This window comes from Bufo gargarizans, chromosome 3 (genome assembly GCF_014858855.1).
Source record: "Bufo gargarizans isolate SCDJY-AF-19 chromosome 3, ASM1485885v1, whole genome shotgun sequence".
Classification (NCBI taxonomy): domain Eukaryota; kingdom Metazoa; phylum Chordata; class Amphibia; order Anura; family Bufonidae; genus Bufo; species Bufo gargarizans.
The window spans coordinates 187,914,456-187,932,373 of NC_058082.1; the positions used below are offsets into that span (position 1 = coordinate 187,914,456).

General features: G+C 42.0%; 1 protein-coding gene across 1 annotated transcript in view; it reads right to left on the bottom strand.

The window, feature by feature from the left end:
* ABCC4 (ATP binding cassette subfamily C member 4) overlaps nucleotides 1-17,918 on the bottom strand; it is a 318,763-nt gene that overhangs the window by 186,338 nt on the left and 114,507 nt on the right. The window contains exons 14-19 of the mRNA XM_044284601.1: nucleotides 9,861-9,957; nucleotides 7,592-7,807; nucleotides 7,135-7,275; nucleotides 6,730-6,767; nucleotides 2,690-2,790; nucleotides 260-406 (exon numbers count right to left, since the gene is read on the bottom strand). Of these exons, the coding sequence (XP_044140536.1) occupies nucleotides 260-406; nucleotides 2,690-2,790; nucleotides 6,730-6,767; nucleotides 7,135-7,275; nucleotides 7,592-7,807; nucleotides 9,861-9,957 (740 nt within the window). The remainder of the gene's footprint in view (nucleotides 1-259; nucleotides 407-2,689; nucleotides 2,791-6,729; nucleotides 6,768-7,134; nucleotides 7,276-7,591; nucleotides 7,808-9,860; nucleotides 9,958-17,918) is intronic.

The window sequence follows — 17,918 nt, forward strand, 5'->3', positions numbered from 1 at the left end:
TTATTGCTTGATATTATTGGGTTGGTACTTACAATTTTAGTAGGAGGCATCAATGTTATACTTTGTTTTAATGGTTCTACAGGTGGTGACTTACACTACTGGATTATGCAAACTTTGTTGAAAATGTGCCCACCCTAAAGTCTAGTAAGAAACACCGACAAGGAAGAGAAGACCCATTTTGATCATGTTCTGCTGAAGCTTTACGTTAAATCATTTTTCAAAACAAAATTTAAACAAAGCCGTGATATCACAGACTTACCAATTGGGTTCCTGTCAAAAAACAACACTGGTGCTTGCAAGAGAGAGCGGAACATTTGGTTGTGCAATGCCTGGGCAGCAGAAACGAGGACGTGAAACACTAGTAAACTGCGCAGAAAACCAAACACGATAGTAGCCACCGTCAGACCTGAAACATAAAGAAGAAGAACTTGTGATTTAACTTTTTTTTTTCATATGGGTTTATATAAAGACCAGCACAATACTAAAACAATCTAACATTCAGTCTTTATGTAAGAGTAAATCTCCATTAAGGAGCAACACAACTATCTTTAATAGGAATCCGTTGCAGTGCCGAGTTCCAAAAGAACTACATGAAAAGCAGAACGCACGGATGCTTCCCGTGGTCTTTCCTGTAACCTTGCGACTGTGCGGCATCCCCTCATCGCTGGTGCTGCTGTGGTATTGTGGCTTTAAAAAGCTGCAAGCTGTGCGGCATGGCAAGGGCAGGAAAGGAGCAAGGCCAACAGTCATGTCCCTTTCAGTGAATTGGACTAAGTTGCAATATAAGACACATCCCATGGTCATGCCCTCTTTAAAAGATGCTTCACCAAATGACATATTGTCACTATGTAATTCAAGTGTAAAAAATATATGTCTTACACATAATGTGCATTCTCCTGTGAGTGTACCGTCTACTGACGACATTATGTTGTGATTAGACAGTAAAACGTAAGAACTCCAGAAGTCTAGTGTGGAATTCCTAATCTGAAATACAACGAAAACAACCCCCAGGCCTCAGAGGTAAATCTTTTAATGATCCAAAGGAAGTCTGTCGCCTGAAAAATACTGTAACGGTTAACCCAAACCTAATGCCCTCTAGTGTTCCTTTCAGGTATTAGAAACCTACATTTAGCTTGTCCCTCCGTTCCTGCATCTTTGAGAAAAATCTTTTTTATTCTTCACGTTATTTAGTGATCTGGTGCACCAAAGGCATGGCCGTGCATTTCAGTACATAATATATTTGCCTCATTCTCCAAGCTTCCCATACATCATCACACCTGACCCTGACAAGGAAACAACTGTGTGAGGAGCTGGAAGGAGAACGCGGAGGAGCTAGGGTGCACTAATGACTAATTTAAGTAATTTCTCAAAGTCGCACGAACGTCTGGAGAAAGTAAAGGTACATTTAGAATACCCGGAAGGAGCACTAGAAGGCAATAGGTACTAGGTTCACTTAAGACAAAAGCCTTCTATTCGGTGAAGTCACACGGATGTAGTAAATATGACAGATTATTCATGTTTTATTTGCAGCTGAGATGATCAAAAAATAATTTTACAGTGTAAAAGGGCATGTGAATTGTATGCATGTTGGATCAAAATAAAAAAAACAAAGAAAAAAGAGGAAATGCAGTTGGGACCTCTGCTCTGGTGAAATACTGCCCGTTGATTTCAATGGGTACCCCTTTAAAGCCTGGTCTACCCTGCAGTGGAAAGGTGCATTCATCCTGTCACTCATCTGCAGACCGCTCGTATCAGAGGCTTCCAGCAACAAGGCCACCAAAATAAACTGGTTGTACAGGGCTAGTAATGTGAGAAGACGATGCCCAAGAAGCACATTCAATAAATGCAAACAGATGCATAAGAATACTCCAAAACATCATTAAAATGATTAAATGCCGTCTCACAACAACTTGCCCTCTATCCACAGGATTGTAGGCGATGACCCCTGCAGCCCCTGCCGATCACCAAAATGGGGCCCAAGTCCCCCTGTTTAAATAGGGTTGCCAGAGATAGCCAAGCGCTTGTACTTGGCTATCTCCAGCAGTCCCATAGAGCAGCAGTGCACATTCACATCTGCTGCTCCTTTCAAATGGGGGAACACAGGCCCCTGTTTTAGTGATCAGCGGGAGCCCCAGTGGTCTGGTCCAGGTACATGCCAAATAAGGCTGCAGCTATTGATTATTTTAGAAATCATTAATTCTATCGATTAATCCAACGATTAATCTAGTACTCTAATAAGAAAAACTAATTAAAAGAATGTTTTCCTTTATAAAAACTAATCAGCCCTCCCCAATGCCATCATCAGACCCCCTGCCATCAGGCGATGCACCCACAGTGCCAGTGAAATAAAAATACTTACCTCTCCTGTAGGGGCGCCATCAACACTCCTCAGCTTCTTAGCCTTACGTGCACTATGTCCTGACGATGTGTCAGGATCCAGTGCAGCGCAGTGCGGGCCGGCGGGTGACCACAGAGCAGTGAGTAATAGCAAGCGCTTCACTCACGCAACGTGGTCACATGTCACAAAAAAATCCTTTTTTGTGTCTAGTTACTCGATTTAAGCAAGTAATCGTTTCAGCAGTAATACCAATCACTCATAACCTATCCTGTGGATAAGAGAAAAGTTGTTGTAGTAGGACAAGCACTTTAATTGTAAAAAATTAAAATAACATTTTTTAATTTACTTTACCAGCATAAACTCCAAGATATAAGTTGAGATCTAATTTCTCAGGTTGTGGGTCACTGCTATTGGCCCCAGTAGTAATATTCAGTTTTTCCTGCGCATTTGCCCTAATAAATAAATCAGAAATGTAAAAAATGCTGAGTGCCATCATGCAGTCATTTTTTGCCCCAATAGAGCAATATCAGTATATGCCCTTGGAGGACTTAATACAGCATTAAAGGAGTTAAAAACCAAAACCAAAAAGTTCCCAGCATTATGCTTCAGTCCTGCAGTGCTGATTTCACCTTCCTGGCTGCAGCAGTGACGTCCTGTACACACTAGGTCACCAGGCAGCCAATCACTGGCCACAGTAGTATTCCGAATATGACTTTGGGCCACTGACTGCCTACAGCGGTAATGTAATGAGTACAGGACCTCACCACCACCAGAGAGCGATGAGAGAGGAGAAAGTGGTCGGTATGATTTTTTTTTTGTGTGATTTTCTCTCATTTACTGCTGACTTGGTGTTAATTTAAACTTGGACAATCCCTTTGAAAAAACACTAAACATAAGAAACGCAAAAAAAGGGAAAATTATATATATCACCACTTCTGCAAAAATTCTGCAAACCGTGATGACAACTATATTTCATGATTAATTGTTTGGTTTTCCTTTAAATTGCAGGGGGTTTTTCACACCGCTAGGCCTCTTGCACACAAACGTTCTCCCCCCGTCCCCCCGTCTATGTTCCTTTTTTTGTGTTCCGTATACGGAACCATTCATTTCAATGGATCCACAAAAAAAAAAAAAAAAAAGGAAGGTACTCCATATGCCTTCCGTTTCCATATTTCCATTCAAAGATAGAACATGTCCTTCCTATTACTGTCCGCATCAGGGGCCAGCTGTTTAGTCCCACAAAAAACTGAATGCACACGGACGTCATCCGTATTTTTTGCAGACCACAAAATACTGAAAAAGCCATACAGTCGTGTGCAAGAGGCCTTAGGCTTGACCACATTAGCTTTAGGTAAGCACAATGGAAATTCTACTCTCTTTTTCACACCCAATTCTGTGGTGAAATGTATATCTTCCATTCCACTACATACTAAAATTTTCCACGCTGCCCATAAAATCTAACTAAAAGACATCTAATCCATAAGGTCAGCAAATTTATAATGCACACACAAATCTGATGACTGCCATATTTATGTAACTATTAATTTTGAATAGCGCCACATGCTGTGTTTTTGTGTATGGCATTATCTCTAGACAACAGACCCATTCAAGTACACATATCAGTTGTATCACACTCTGCAAAAAAAAGCAGGACACAACTGGTGTATAAGCATCCATCCTTACAGGTTTTATGTAAGGGTGTTATATATTTCAGTTGCCCTTAAACGTTATTTACAATAAATTTATCTAAAGAAATCCCCCCCCCCCCACCAAAATTACTGCTTTCAAAAATACACAAATTAATTTAATTTTATACAATAACTCCTCAGATGAACAAAAAAAAAAACTTGAAGCTTAGTCACCAGGATCAACCCTATTAAACCAGACACACTGCCTGGTAGGGCTCATCATGCTGATAAAAACAACACATTTCTTTTAACTGTATGTTGAACATGTCTGCGTTTTTATTTATGTGCAAATGAGCAAGTTTGAGCACCAGGAGGCGGGGCTGAACCCTCTGAGCACTACTTTGTAACACCTCCAATGCTCTGCACATTCCCCCTCCACTTGATTAGCATAAAATGGTGAGAGAAAGGCGGCGCTCATAGGGTTAGGGGGTAAGGCATCACATACCCTGGAGGGATGTGTATGCACGCGACTGTATTAGAGTGGTGAGTGCGGTGGAGACGTGGGGTTCCTAGGTGCAGGTGATGAGGCTCTGCAGCCCATGCCAATATGTTTAGGTGGAATCCTCAAGGCAAAGTCACCAAACTGCTGGAGGGATATTACAAGAATGGAAGGAAGAGTGAGGGAGGTATAACCATTGGGTTCTGACCAACTCAACTAGTTGAGACAGGTGCAGGGGACGACCACCAGATGAATGAAAGGAGATTTATTTTTGTGAGTGAAAAACAAAACGCGTTTTGGGGGTTGCTCGCACCCAGCAGCTGTACTGCTTCTCACCATGCAGTGCACTGCCACAGAAGCCCTCACCTACCACTGCTTACTTCGTAACAAGTAACAATACAACTATCAGAGTGCGATACTAGTGCCTATTTTATACAATCATCGAAATATACTTAATAAAAGGGTCCTAGAACTCCGAAACGTGTTGTATGTTATTCACCCACAAATAATGCTCCTTTCATTTATCTGCTGGTCGTCCCCTGTGCCTGCCTCAACCAGATGAGTTGGGCGGGACCCAATGGGTATACCTCCCTAACTCCCCTTTCTATTCCGCCACTTGATTGATAAGGCTAGCCATAATGAGAGCAGAGATGTGTCCTAGCATCTATAAGGCTGGGTTCACATGGGCGAGATTTCCGCGCGGATGCAATGCACGAGGTGAACGTATTGCACCCGCACTGAATCTGGACCCATTCATTTCTATGGGGCTGTGCACATTAGCGGTGATTTTCACGCATCACTTGTGCGTTGCGTGAAAATCGCAGCATGCTCTATACTGTGCGTTTTTCACGCAACGCAGGCCGCAAAGAAGTCAATGGGGCTGCGTAAAAAATAACAAGCATCCACAAGCAAGTTCGGATGCGGTGCAATTTTCACGCATGGTTGCTAGGATGAAAGTCTATTCACTGTATTATTTCCCTTATAAACATGGTTATAAGGGAAAATAATAGCATTCTTTAATACAGAATGCTTAGTAGAAGGTCAATTGGGGGTTAAAAAAATTAAAAAATATAAACTCACCTCCAATTGATCGCGTAGGTGCCGGTCTCCTGTTCTTTCTTCAGGATCCGTCAAAGGACCTGTGGTGACATCACTGTGCTCATCACATAATACATCACATGATCCATCACCATGGTGATGGACCATGTGATGAGCTCAGTAACGTCACCACAGGTCCTTTGACAGGTCCTGAAGAAACAGGAGACCGGTAGCTACGCGATCAATTGGAGGAGGCGAGTTAATTTTTTATTTTTATTTTTTAACCCTCAATTGACCTTTTACTATGCATTCTGTATTAAAGAATGCTATTATTTTCCCTTATAACCATGTTATAAGGGAAAATAATTACATCTACACAACACCTAACCCAAACATAAAAACAGAACGCAATTGCAGTCAAAACTGACTGAAATTGCGTACCTACTCGCACGGTTTGCCGCAAAGCCCCCGGGACTCATCCTGAGCCAAAACGTGACGCCTGTGTGAACCCAGCCTAAACCAGGTTCCTGTTCTAAAGACCCAGATCATCAGAAATGCCAAACCGGGCTGTTTAACACCTTAGCTGTGGTGGCCAATAGCAAATACCAGGCATCTAAGTGGTTTAGAGGAAGGGGTCTCTCTCTCTCAGACATCAGCAGCCCACAAATGAGGTAAGGCCACCAGTATCTCACTGACAGTATAATGTACTGCTTATGCAGTGTATTGTATTTTAGAAGCAATCAGAAGATTACCCGTCAAGGTCCCCTTATGGGGCTAATAAGTAGTAAAAATAAGAACAAAAAATTGTTACTAAAAACTTAAAAGAAAAATTTACAATAAACAAAATACAAATGCTTTTCAATGAAAAATAAAAAAAAATTGAAAAATGAAATCTCCTCCACATATTTGGCATCGCCATGCCCATAAATACCTCACTACAAAAAAAATAAAAATATTAGTCACCCAAAAAGTTGCAATGCAAAAGTCAAGTCCTCATACAGCTCCGTAGAAAAAAAAGTTATGGGTCTGGTTAAATTTAAAAATTGCTTGGTCACTAGGGCCCAAAAACACACTGATTACTAGGGGGTTAAGAGTTAAGTTTCATGTTTATTCACCTAAGGAGTTATTGGGATTGAGGATATTGGTGCATGTGCTCCTGACAGGTGGTGACACTTTTTGCTTATCTTATGCAGTTAAAAAAATATTTTATTTGGAAAAAAACTTACCAGTAAGAAAGCCACCAGTCTTGCAAAACATATGAAACCTGTGGGTAAATATACAATGCAATGTAACAATGAATGTAATAAAACAAACATGTCTAAAAACCAAGCTATTCAAATTCTGTCAAATATTCCAGCAATAGCACGCAGAGTTCACGTATATATGCAGTATCTGTTCTTATGGAACTTTCTGTGCTTATTACAGTTTTTACATTTCATTATTTTAATTGCAAAAAGTGGCAAAAAAAAAAGTAATGGTGGGGACTTCTCCCATCGATAACTGGCAGCACACTACAATCTTTGTTACACAAGACTCAAGAATGAAAGTATTAATAATCAAACGTCCGACTGTAGTCACCACACCTATCATTCCCCATTCATTTTCTTAAAAAGCCTGCAAGGACCACATACCTGTGCTAAGATGTTCAGCAGGAAAAGTAAAAAAATTATGAAGTAGCTGGATCCAGAAAGGAAGTATTTCTTGTACACCTTGAAGCCAACAGTTCCCTCTGAGCGACTCTCCTCCTGAACTGCAGTCAGAACAGGCTCTGTCTATTAAAGGAAATGTAGTCAAGAGAAGACTGAAGCTGAAGAACCCCATGCAGATGTCAGGATTCACACTGCAATAACACATACAATTTCCAGTGGTACCTTGGAACCGAATCAGAGTTCGGGAAATGTTTTTTTACAGTACAAATTAATTTAAGTCTTGCGAGACTTCGAAGTAATAACTTCAGCTCATCGGAGCCAATACATTCTAATACTGTACAAAGCTCTTGCTCCGTACAGTATTGGAACAAAGTTTTATTGGAATCGACTTCGGATGTTTCATCACTACATACAATGTCTAGTGCAACCCTCTACTTACTGGTAGAGCATCTGTAACCCCCTCTTTCTGTGAATGGACAGAGGAGTCTTGAGACCAGACGGATGACTCTGAGAAGGTTCGGTTCCTGGCTGACTTCTTTACTAGGGGCCCATCTTGGGTTGGGGACTGCTCCTCATCTCCACTTTTCAGTAAAGAAGCAAAATCGACACCAGACTGTAGAAGCTCTGAAAATGTTCCCTTTCCTACCATTTGACCCTTGAAGTAAGAAAATACAATTTCAACATTTCTCCGCTAAACTAGAAGAATGTTATGTTATTTTTACACAAGTTAGCTTAAGATCAGGTTATAGACTCTTTGACCCTCATTACAATCGTACCTTTCTCTTCTGTGTCCCTCATCCAGATAATAAAAATAACACTTTTTAAACTTATGCAAATGATCTTCTGAAGGTGCCCAGGGGCGGAGTTACTGGGCGATGTGCCCAGAAAAAAACACCTCCAGCCGGCGGACGTCGCGAGCGGCACCAGAGGATGGCGGGCTGGGAACTGGCCCGCACCTGCGCACTGCTCTGCCCATTATGGGCAGAGTAACAGCTTTTCAAATTGCGCATGCGCCGGCCGGCTGTCTTTAGTTGGCCAGCGCATGCGCAATATGAAAGGATGTTCCTCTGCCCATAATGGGCAGAGCAGTGCGCAGGCCAGTTCACTACCCGCTGTCCTCTGGTGCCGCTCGTGACATCCGCCGGCTGGAGGTGTCTTTTTCTGGGCACATCGCCCAGTAACGCCACCCCTGGGCACCTTCAGAAGATCATTTGCATAAGTTTAAAAAGTGTTATTTTTATTATCTGGATGAGGGACACAGAAGAGAAAGGTACGATTGTAATGAGGGTCAAAGAGTCTATAACCTGATCTGAGCGGTCTAAAACGCTCAGATTAGGTGAAAGACTCCCTTTAAAGGGAACCTGTCACCAGGATTTTGTGTATAGAGCTGAGGACATGGGTTGCTAGATAGCCACTAGCGCATCCGCAATACCCACTCCCCATAGCTCTGTGCTTTTATTGTGCAAATAAACCTGAGATGAGTCCAGCGTGACGGAGCCCAGCACCGTCCCGCATCCTCAGAATCTCCTCCTTGCTCCCCGACGTCAGAAAGCTAGAGCGGTGTAATCTCGCGATGCGCAAGCTAGCGCATGCACAGTTCCTTCCCTGAGGCTGATGCCAACACAGGGAAGGAACACTGAGGACACTGCCCATGTGCTAGCTAGCACATCGAGAGATTACGGCGCTCTAGCTTTCTGACGTCGGGGAGCAAGGTGGAGATTCTGAGGGTGCGGTGCGGAGCTGGGCTCCTTGACGCTGGACTCATCTCAGGTTTATTTTCAGGTTTATTTTTATGTATCAAATCATTTTTTTTTACACAATAAAAGCACACATGGGGACTGGATATTGTAAATGTGCTAGCGGCGATCTAGCAACCTATGTCCTCAGCTCTATACACAAATTCCCGGTGACCGGTTCCCTTTAAAGTTGACACAAGCATACGATTCCTATAATTCTACCACAGACAGGAATTATTAGTCCCTTTTACTAAAGGATTAAGTCAGGGGTCTGTGGTACGTGATACCACAAAAGGGGGACACTATTAACTAATGATCCCTTCTACTGTGGTAGCTCTCATTAGTACAGGACAGGAGGAACAGGGAGCAGTGTGCCAGCACGGTACTGGCATTACTTACTGCTCCCTGGTCCTCTTCACCCGGCACCGATGCCGTACAGCTTCAGGACATAGCATGCGTAGGTGCACACTATGACCTGACAGTGTGCAATGTCAGGATGCAGTGCAGGCGCCAGGACACAGGGCTGTGCTGCACAAAGAGCCAGAGTAGTGGCTGATTTGGGATATAATCTGGGCTCTGTATAATTCTGGGGTCTGATATGGGTTGTAATCTGAGATCTGAATGGATTTGGGGGCTGATTTGCGGTCTGTATAAATTTGTGGTTTGATCAGGGGTCAATATTAATTCTGCGGTCTGGGAGTCTGTACTAATTTTGGGGTCTGCCCTAATAAAAGGTTGTCTAGCTGCGCGCAAAATTTAATTTTTGGAAATGGATATATGGACCATATATCCAGCCAAGTTTGAGACCCCTGGCTTACGTATATGTCCATATTATGGATTTGTGTTGAAAGTATCCATAACACAATGGAAATAGCCTGATAAGTCTACAGTACTTCCATTTGTCATCAATGTTATATAGGCATAGAAAGGGGTTCTCACAAATTCATACAGAATAATTAGGATAAAATGTACCTCTTTCAGGATGAGAATTTGCTTAGCTGCACTCAGATACTGCAGTTGATGGGTCACCAAAATGCATAACTTTTTGCGTAGTGCCTGACCGATGCACCTAAGAAAAAAACCAAGGTAAATCTTTGTCAATTGTTTAATAATTACAACAGTCAAATAAACAGTTTCATGCACATTATAGTCAAGTAATATATTTAAGTATAACCTTGACCATGTCAAATAAAAAAAATAAAAAAAATTACAAATTAAAGTCATGCTGATTGGTCATTTCCCGTGTTGAGAAGAACCAGGAATTATAATATATACAGGAAATCACCATTTTAAGCTTCTACCTAAATGCCCTACTTTCATGATATAATATTACTGTAGCAAGAACTTTTTCATAAATTTCACCCAAAAGCCAAATAACCCTAACTTTGTGTGTGTGTGTGTGTATATATATATATATATATATATATATATATATATATATATATACACATATACACACACATATATACATACACACACACACCTAAAGAATTATTAGGAACACCTGTTTTTATTTCTCATTAATGCGATTATCTAGTCAACCAATCACATGGCAGTTGCTTCAATGCATGTAGGGTTGTGGTCCTGGTCAAGACAATCTCCTGAACTCCAAACTGAATGTCAGAATGGGAAAGAAAGGTGATTTAAGCAATTTTGAGCGTGGCATGGTTGTTGGTGCCAGACGGGCCGGTCTGAGTATTTCACAATCTGCTCAGTTACTGGGATTTTCACGCACAATCATTTCTAGAGTTTACAAAGAATGGTGTGAAAAGGGAAAAACATCCAGTATGCGTCAGTCCTGTGGGTGAAAATGCCTTGTTGATGCTAGAGGTCAGAGGAGAATGGGCCGACTGATTCAAGCTGATAGAATAGCAACGTTGACTGAAAACCACTCGTTACAACCAAGGTATGCAGCAAACATTTGTGAAGCCACAACACGCACAACCTTGAGGCGGATGGGCTACAACAGCAGAAGACCCCACCAGGTAGCACTCATCTCCACTACAAATAGGAAAAAGAGGCTACAATTTGCACGAGCTCACCAAAATTTGACTGTTGAAGACTGGAAAAATGTTGCCTGGTCTGATGAGTCTCGATTTCTGTTGAGACATTCAAATGGTAGAGTCCGAATTTGGCGTAAACAGAATGAGAACATGTATCCATCATGCCTTGTTACCACTGTGCAGGCTGGTGGTGGTGGTGTGGGGGATGTTTTTCTGGGCACACTTTAGGCCCCTTAGTGCCAATTAGCCATCGTTTAAATGCAACGGGCTACCTGAGCAGTTTCTGACCATCCCTTCATGACCACCATGTACCCATCCTCTGATGGCTACTTCCAGCAGGATAATGCACCATGTCACAAAGCTCGAATCATTTCAAAATTGGTTTCTTGAACATGACAATGAGTTCACTGTACTAAAATGGCCCCACAGTCACCAGATCTCAACCCAATAGCGCATCTTTGGGATGTGGTGGAACACCGTATTAGTATGGTGTTCCTAATAATTCTTTAGGCGAGTATATATCTTCAATCCACCACTGCTCCCCTCCTGGTCACCAATTCCTGGTTCTTCTCAACACACAGGAAATGATAGGCATTTATGGTATACTAGAAAATTATGCAACACTCTCTGCACAGTACTATGGACTCAGTAAAGTTCTGTTCACATTTGCACTAGCTTTTTTCTTTGTTATCCAGTGCCGGCCAGCCACCAAAACGTATATAGGAAACTGTACCTACATTTAAAAAAAAAAATTTTTTTTTATTACACAATGAATAAACTGCATAATCCGCTTAACCCCTTAGTGACCAGCCTGTTTTGGGCCTTACTGACCAAGCATTTTTCTTTTTTTTCATCGTCGCGTTCCAAGAGCTATAACTTTTTTATTTTTCCATCTATATAGCTTTATGAGGTCTTGTTTTGTTGCGGGACAAGTTGTCATTTTTAATGTCACCATTTTGGGGTACACATTCTGATTTACTTTTATGAAATCTTTTTTCTGGGAGGGAGATAGGAAAAACAAATACTGCCACTGCGTTTTTACATTATAAATTTTATGGCGTTCATTTTTCGATATAAATAACATAATATTTTAATTCTCTGGGTCAGTACGATTACAGTGATACAAAATACATATAGTTTTTTTTTTACTTTAACAACTTTTTTGCAATAAACCCCCCCCCCCCCTTTTTTTCTTTTTCAAAGAAAATAATTTTTTTACATTGCCGCTTCCCAAGACCAATAACATTTTTCTTTTTCTTTCCATGGAGTTGTGTGAGGGCTTGATTTTTGCAGGGCGACTTGTATTTTTCACTTTCGCTTTTTAATCGCTTGTTATTATGTTTTTTCAGTGGCAACTAAGAATACATTTGGTCTTTTTTAACTTTTTTTTTTTTTTTTTACGCCGTTCACCGTAGGGGATAATTTATGTGATATTTATGTAGCACGGGTCGTTAAGGATGCGGCAATAACATATGGGGCAGATTTTTTTGATTGCATTTTTTTATTGAAAAGCCCACTGTCATGGGGGAAAAAAGCATTTTTTTATGGGATTTTTTAAAGGGCTTCTGTCCCACCACTAAACTCTTTTTTGTCTCCTTAAAATCCTTATGCTGCGATTTCTCAATATATAGGGCTATTACTCAGTTTAGTTCAGTAGTTATAAAAGTCAGTTTTTTTTATATAATATGCAAATTACCTCTCTAGCAGCAGGTAGGGCGGCTACCTGCTGCTAGCAGCCGCATCCTCCATTCATAATGATGCCCCCTCCTCATGTTGATTGACAGGGCCAGCGGACACGCTAGTTCTGACTGGCCCTGTCTGAGTTTTAAATCTCGCGCCGGTCTTCAGTTGGCTTCAGTTGGCCCCATCCTCAGTGCGCCTGCGCCGATGACGTCACATGTACACCCGACGCAGGCGCACTGAGGATGGAACGGCCGAGCGTCCTCCACTGAGTGCGCCTGCACTACTTGAGGACCGGCGCGAGATTTAAAACGCAGACAGGGCCAGTCATAGAACAAGCGTGTCCGCTGGCCCTGTCAATCAACATGAGGAGGGGGCGTCATTATGAATGGAGGATGCGGCTGCTAGCAGCAGGTAGCCGCCCTACCTGCTGCTAGAGAGGTAATTTGCATATTATAAAAGTCAGTTTTTTAATATAACTACTGAACCAAACGGAGTAATAGTCCTATATATTGAGAAATCGCAGCATAAGGAGACAAAAAAAAAAAAAAAAGGAGTTTAGTGGAGTGACGGAAGCCTTTTAAATTGATTAAATGTTTTTTTGGTTTTTTTTTTACCACTTAATAGTCCCACAAGGGACATGAATAGGGACATTAGAGTAAGCGTCCTTTATGTCTAAGGTGGCCATCGCACAGTCCTTGAAAAGATGCTTTATTGCAGACGGCACAGATTCCATTCAGAATTTTTTGTAGATGAGGTATTGATTTAAATCTTTCAGATTTATGATCATTCTGAAGGAACCGTCCAGCTTGGGTACAAGGAAAATGGAAGAATAAAACCCTCTTCCTTTTTCTGAGTCTGGGACAGGAACTAGGACATTTATTTATTTATTTTTTTAAGAAAAAAGGAAAACACTTCCTCCTTTAGTGCTATTGCTGAATTTTGAGTCAAACTTGTAACTTTTAGCCTTTCCGGTGGGGGGAGAGAAACTCTAGACGAAAACAGTCTTTCACAATAACATTTATCCATGGGCTTGCAGAAATGTTTCCCCAAGCTCGAGAAAAAAAAGAAAAAAAAAAAAAAAAAGATAGTTTCCCCTCCCCAACCCCCCGCTTTAAGTATAGTGGGGGGAACAAAAAAAAAAAAAAAAAAAAAAAAAAAAAACCTTAGGAGCTTGTCCCTAGAGGTCTTATTTTAGATGTGGGATTCTAAATCCTGAAGCCACAATTTCAATGACCTGGCAGTGGAGGTAGTGGCTATATTAGGTTTAAAGGCATGAGTAGAGGCCTCCCAAACTTTAAGGTATAGCTCAGCCCTTCTATCCATTGGGTTTTTAAGCGCCAAGATCCTCAAAAGGCAAAGCAGATCTTTTTGAGATTTTCGCAATAGGGGCATCTAGTTAGGAGGCCTGTCCCAACAGGATGACTCGTCTTCATCAAAGGGATATTTTCTCTTTACAGTTCTGGGAATAAAAAACAAACATTTTTATCCTTTTTTCCCCCCATTCTTTCTGAATTAAAATGCTTAAAATTTTCATTTAACGGAAAGACTCCAGATCTTTTGTGACCCAGATCCCCAAACATCATATATTGAACGGACTTTTGTTCTCTGGATTCATTCACCTTCATCGTGGTTCTAATAGTGATATTGCAAAAGGCCTCGATGGTAAGGTTTGTCTTTTTGCTGATGACACAAAGATATGTAACAGGGTTGATGTTCCTGGAGGGAAACGCCAAATGGAAAAGGATTTAGGAAAACTAGAAGAATGGTCAGAACTCTGGCAACTGAAATTTAATGTGGATAAGTGCAAGATAATGCACCTGGGGCGTAAAAACCCAAGGGCAGAATATAGAATATTTGACACAGTCCTGACCTCAGTATCTGAGGAAAGGGATTTAGGAGTAATTATTTCAGAAGACTTAAAGGTGGGAAGACAATGTAAGGCTACTTTCACACTAGCGTTCGGGCGGATCCGTTCTGAACGGATCCGCCCATAATAATGCAGACGGAGGCTCCGTTCAGAACGGATCCGTCTGCATTATATTAGCTAAAAAAAGCTAAGTGTGAAAATAGCCTGGGACGGATCCGTCCAGACTTTCAATGTAAAGTCAATGGGGGACGGATCCGCTTGAAGATTGAGCCACATTGTGGCATCTTCAAACGGATCCGTCCCCATTGACTTACATTGTAAGTCTGGACGGATCCGCACGCCTCCGCACGGCCAGGCGGACACCCGAACGCTGCAAGCAGCGTTCAGCTGTCCGCCTGTCCGTGCGGAGGCGAGCGGAGCGGAGGCTGAACGCCGCCAGACTGATGCAGTCTGAGCGGATCCGCCTCCATTCAGACTGCATCAGGGCTGGACGGCTGCGTTCGGGTCCGCTCGTGAGCTCCTTCAAACGGAGCTCACGAACGGAAACCCGAACGCTAGTGTGAAAGCAGCCTAATAAAGCAGCACGAAATGCCAGCAGAATGCTTGGATGTATAGGGAGAGGTATAAGCAGTAAGAAAGAGTGAAGTGCTTATGCCGCTGTACAGATAACTGGTGAGACCTCACTTGGAGTATTGTGCGCAGTACTGGAGGCCATATCTCCAGAAGGATATAGATACTCTAGAGAGAGTTCAGAGAAGAGCTACTAAACTGGTCCATGGATTGCAGGATAAAACTTACCAGGAAAGGTTAAAAGACCTTATTATGTATAGCTTGGAAGAAAGAAGAGACCGAGGGGATATGATAGAAACTTTTAAATACATAAAGGGAATCAACTCGGTAAAGGAGGAGAGCATATTTAAAAGAAGAAAAACTACCACAAGAGGACACAGTTTTAAATTAGAGGGGCAAAGGTTTAAAAGTAATATAAGGAAGTATTACTTTACTGAGAGAGTAGTGGATGCATGGAATAGCCTTCCTGCAGAAGTGGTAGCAGCAAATACAGTGAAGGAGTTTAAGCATGCATGGGATAGGCATAAGGCTATCCTTCATATAAGATAGGGCCAGGGACTATTCATAGGATTCAGATATATTGGGCAGACTAGATGGGCCAAATGGTTCTTATCTGCCGACACATTCTATGTTTCTATGTTTCTATAATAGCCTTGAGTAAGGAATCCGTATCCTCAGGGGGGAATAAAGGTCTACCCGAAGAAACTTCATCCGAGGAAGAGCTTGAACTATCTAGGATCTCTCTCACTCTCCTTGGAAGATTGACTATCAGATATGATATAAGAATGACCTTGCTTGACCACAGTTGAGGGAGGTAGGTACTTCTTAAAACATTTTGATAGAATCAGAGACCTCCGATTTTACAAGCTCTTTGATGCTCTGAAGTAATGATAGGGATTCCTCTACCACTTTATTAGCACAATGCGGACATAATATTTTAGACCAGGAAGAGGCGAGTTTTTTCTTGCAGACGGCACGCTATCTTCCTTTAATTTTAGCAGTGGCTTTCCTAGGGGCCTCTTTAGTATTCTAAAACAAATCCGAGAATAAAACCCCATTAGGCATAACGGGGAGGCATACAAAAGGTGGGGATTGACCCCCTTACCCCACCAGGAATACCAGTCTGCCATCATTCATGACCATCCTGTACATCAGCGCACTGACCGTTCTCTTCTTCCATGTCTCCGGATAGAGCGTCTATATGCACCTAGGGATGCTTACAGGCTGGCTGGGATCCTTCTGACCGCATGCTGAGAAGGAGGTTGAACTATCTGGATGAAGTCCAAACAACCCAGGTCGGGTCCCTGCTGGCGTACCAGATGCGGCCTTCATAGGGAGGAAGCATCAGCTTGCCTTCCGGAAAGCTAGTTACCCAGAACCAAAATGCACTCCAAATACCGGAAGTCGTGTCCCGCAACTTCCGGTTTACGCACGGAGCATGCATAGAAAGTAAGGAAGCTCCCCCAGCTTCTACAAGGCTACCGGAAGCCAGAAGAAGAACACAGTACAGGCCCCAGATCTCCTAAACACTGCCAGGAGGATCCGGCGTGTTGGGGCAACTTCACAGTAAGTCCCGAGACTGCACTGAAACGCCCGCTCGACAACAAAAAAGTCAGAGACCCAAAAGGATGCTGCCCCAGACTTGGCAGGCGGCTCCTAGTGGAGTCTTACGCCGCACCAGGTAACCCAAATTGGTAAATTACGCTGGGCTCCTGCAGCCTAATCCTTTAAGCTCTCCACCGCATGTCCTATCCTTAGGACAGGAAACAGGAACTGGCGCTATAGGGGCAGAGCCCCTCCTTATGTGCTCTCCACAAACGTTCCCGTTTCCTGTCCTGATGATGGAGGCGGTCTCTCAAGGGTGCAGTCATGGGCATAGGGGAAAAATTCTTCACTCTCCATTGTACGTTTTATTTGCTAAAACCAGAATACCCCGTTAGAAAGCCTGTGGAGGTGGCAGATAGACAGGTGGATTGTTTTCATGAATGTTCTGATTCATTTCTATATTATTACACATGTTGGGTGCGCATTAAACACCAGCACTGAGAACTGTGATAGAGTCAGATAAAAGATGCAGACAAAAAAATTAAGCAATATTAAACAAAAAAAAACATACATTTCATTCCAGGTATCTCCAGGGAACAGACATTACAATCGAAACCCACAATGCAAAGAATTTTCAGCGAAAAAATTCAGGCCTGTATTAATGGCCTTGGAAATGATTAGCAAAAATCAAGTCATCTTCATAATGCTACTTTTTAAAGGCAGATCAAGGTTGATTCGATGTTCTCACAATACACAGCACTTAAGGTCATTGGATTCTTACATAAATGTGACAGAGTGGAAGCCAGTAAAGACCAGAATCTCCAACTAAACGCAGAGCCCATGTCAGGGCCACACAGAAGAATTGATGCAACAACACCATTATTTTTCAGAAGGTCTGCTTTCAAATACACATATGTAGAGTGAATGAGGATGTATTTCCACTGCAGAGGACAAAATTGAAAAAAATAAAATAAAAAATTATATTTTAAAAAAGGATTCTTGACAGATTGGAGATAGACGAATGAAAATGCTCTCTTGCCTTATATTCGGATGTGATATATGAAAAAAGCCTGAGATAACGAGTCGCCATGCCTTAATTTAAGAGCTTTGTTTGACACATTTCATGTGCAAATCCTTACAGTATTGCTGAACCGATAAATGTTTTATGTCCCAGGGCCTCAAAGGGTAACAAATACATTCTGTATAGTCAAAGTGTTTCACGGCATAATCAAGGCATTGAGCATCGGTTCACTTTGTGGGAATGTGAGAGGGAAACTAATCATCAAAGTAAGTTTCTGAGCATGGTCATAGACATCAGAAATCTTCTGTCTGTGTCAAGAAAACAAATGTCTGAATTTCTTT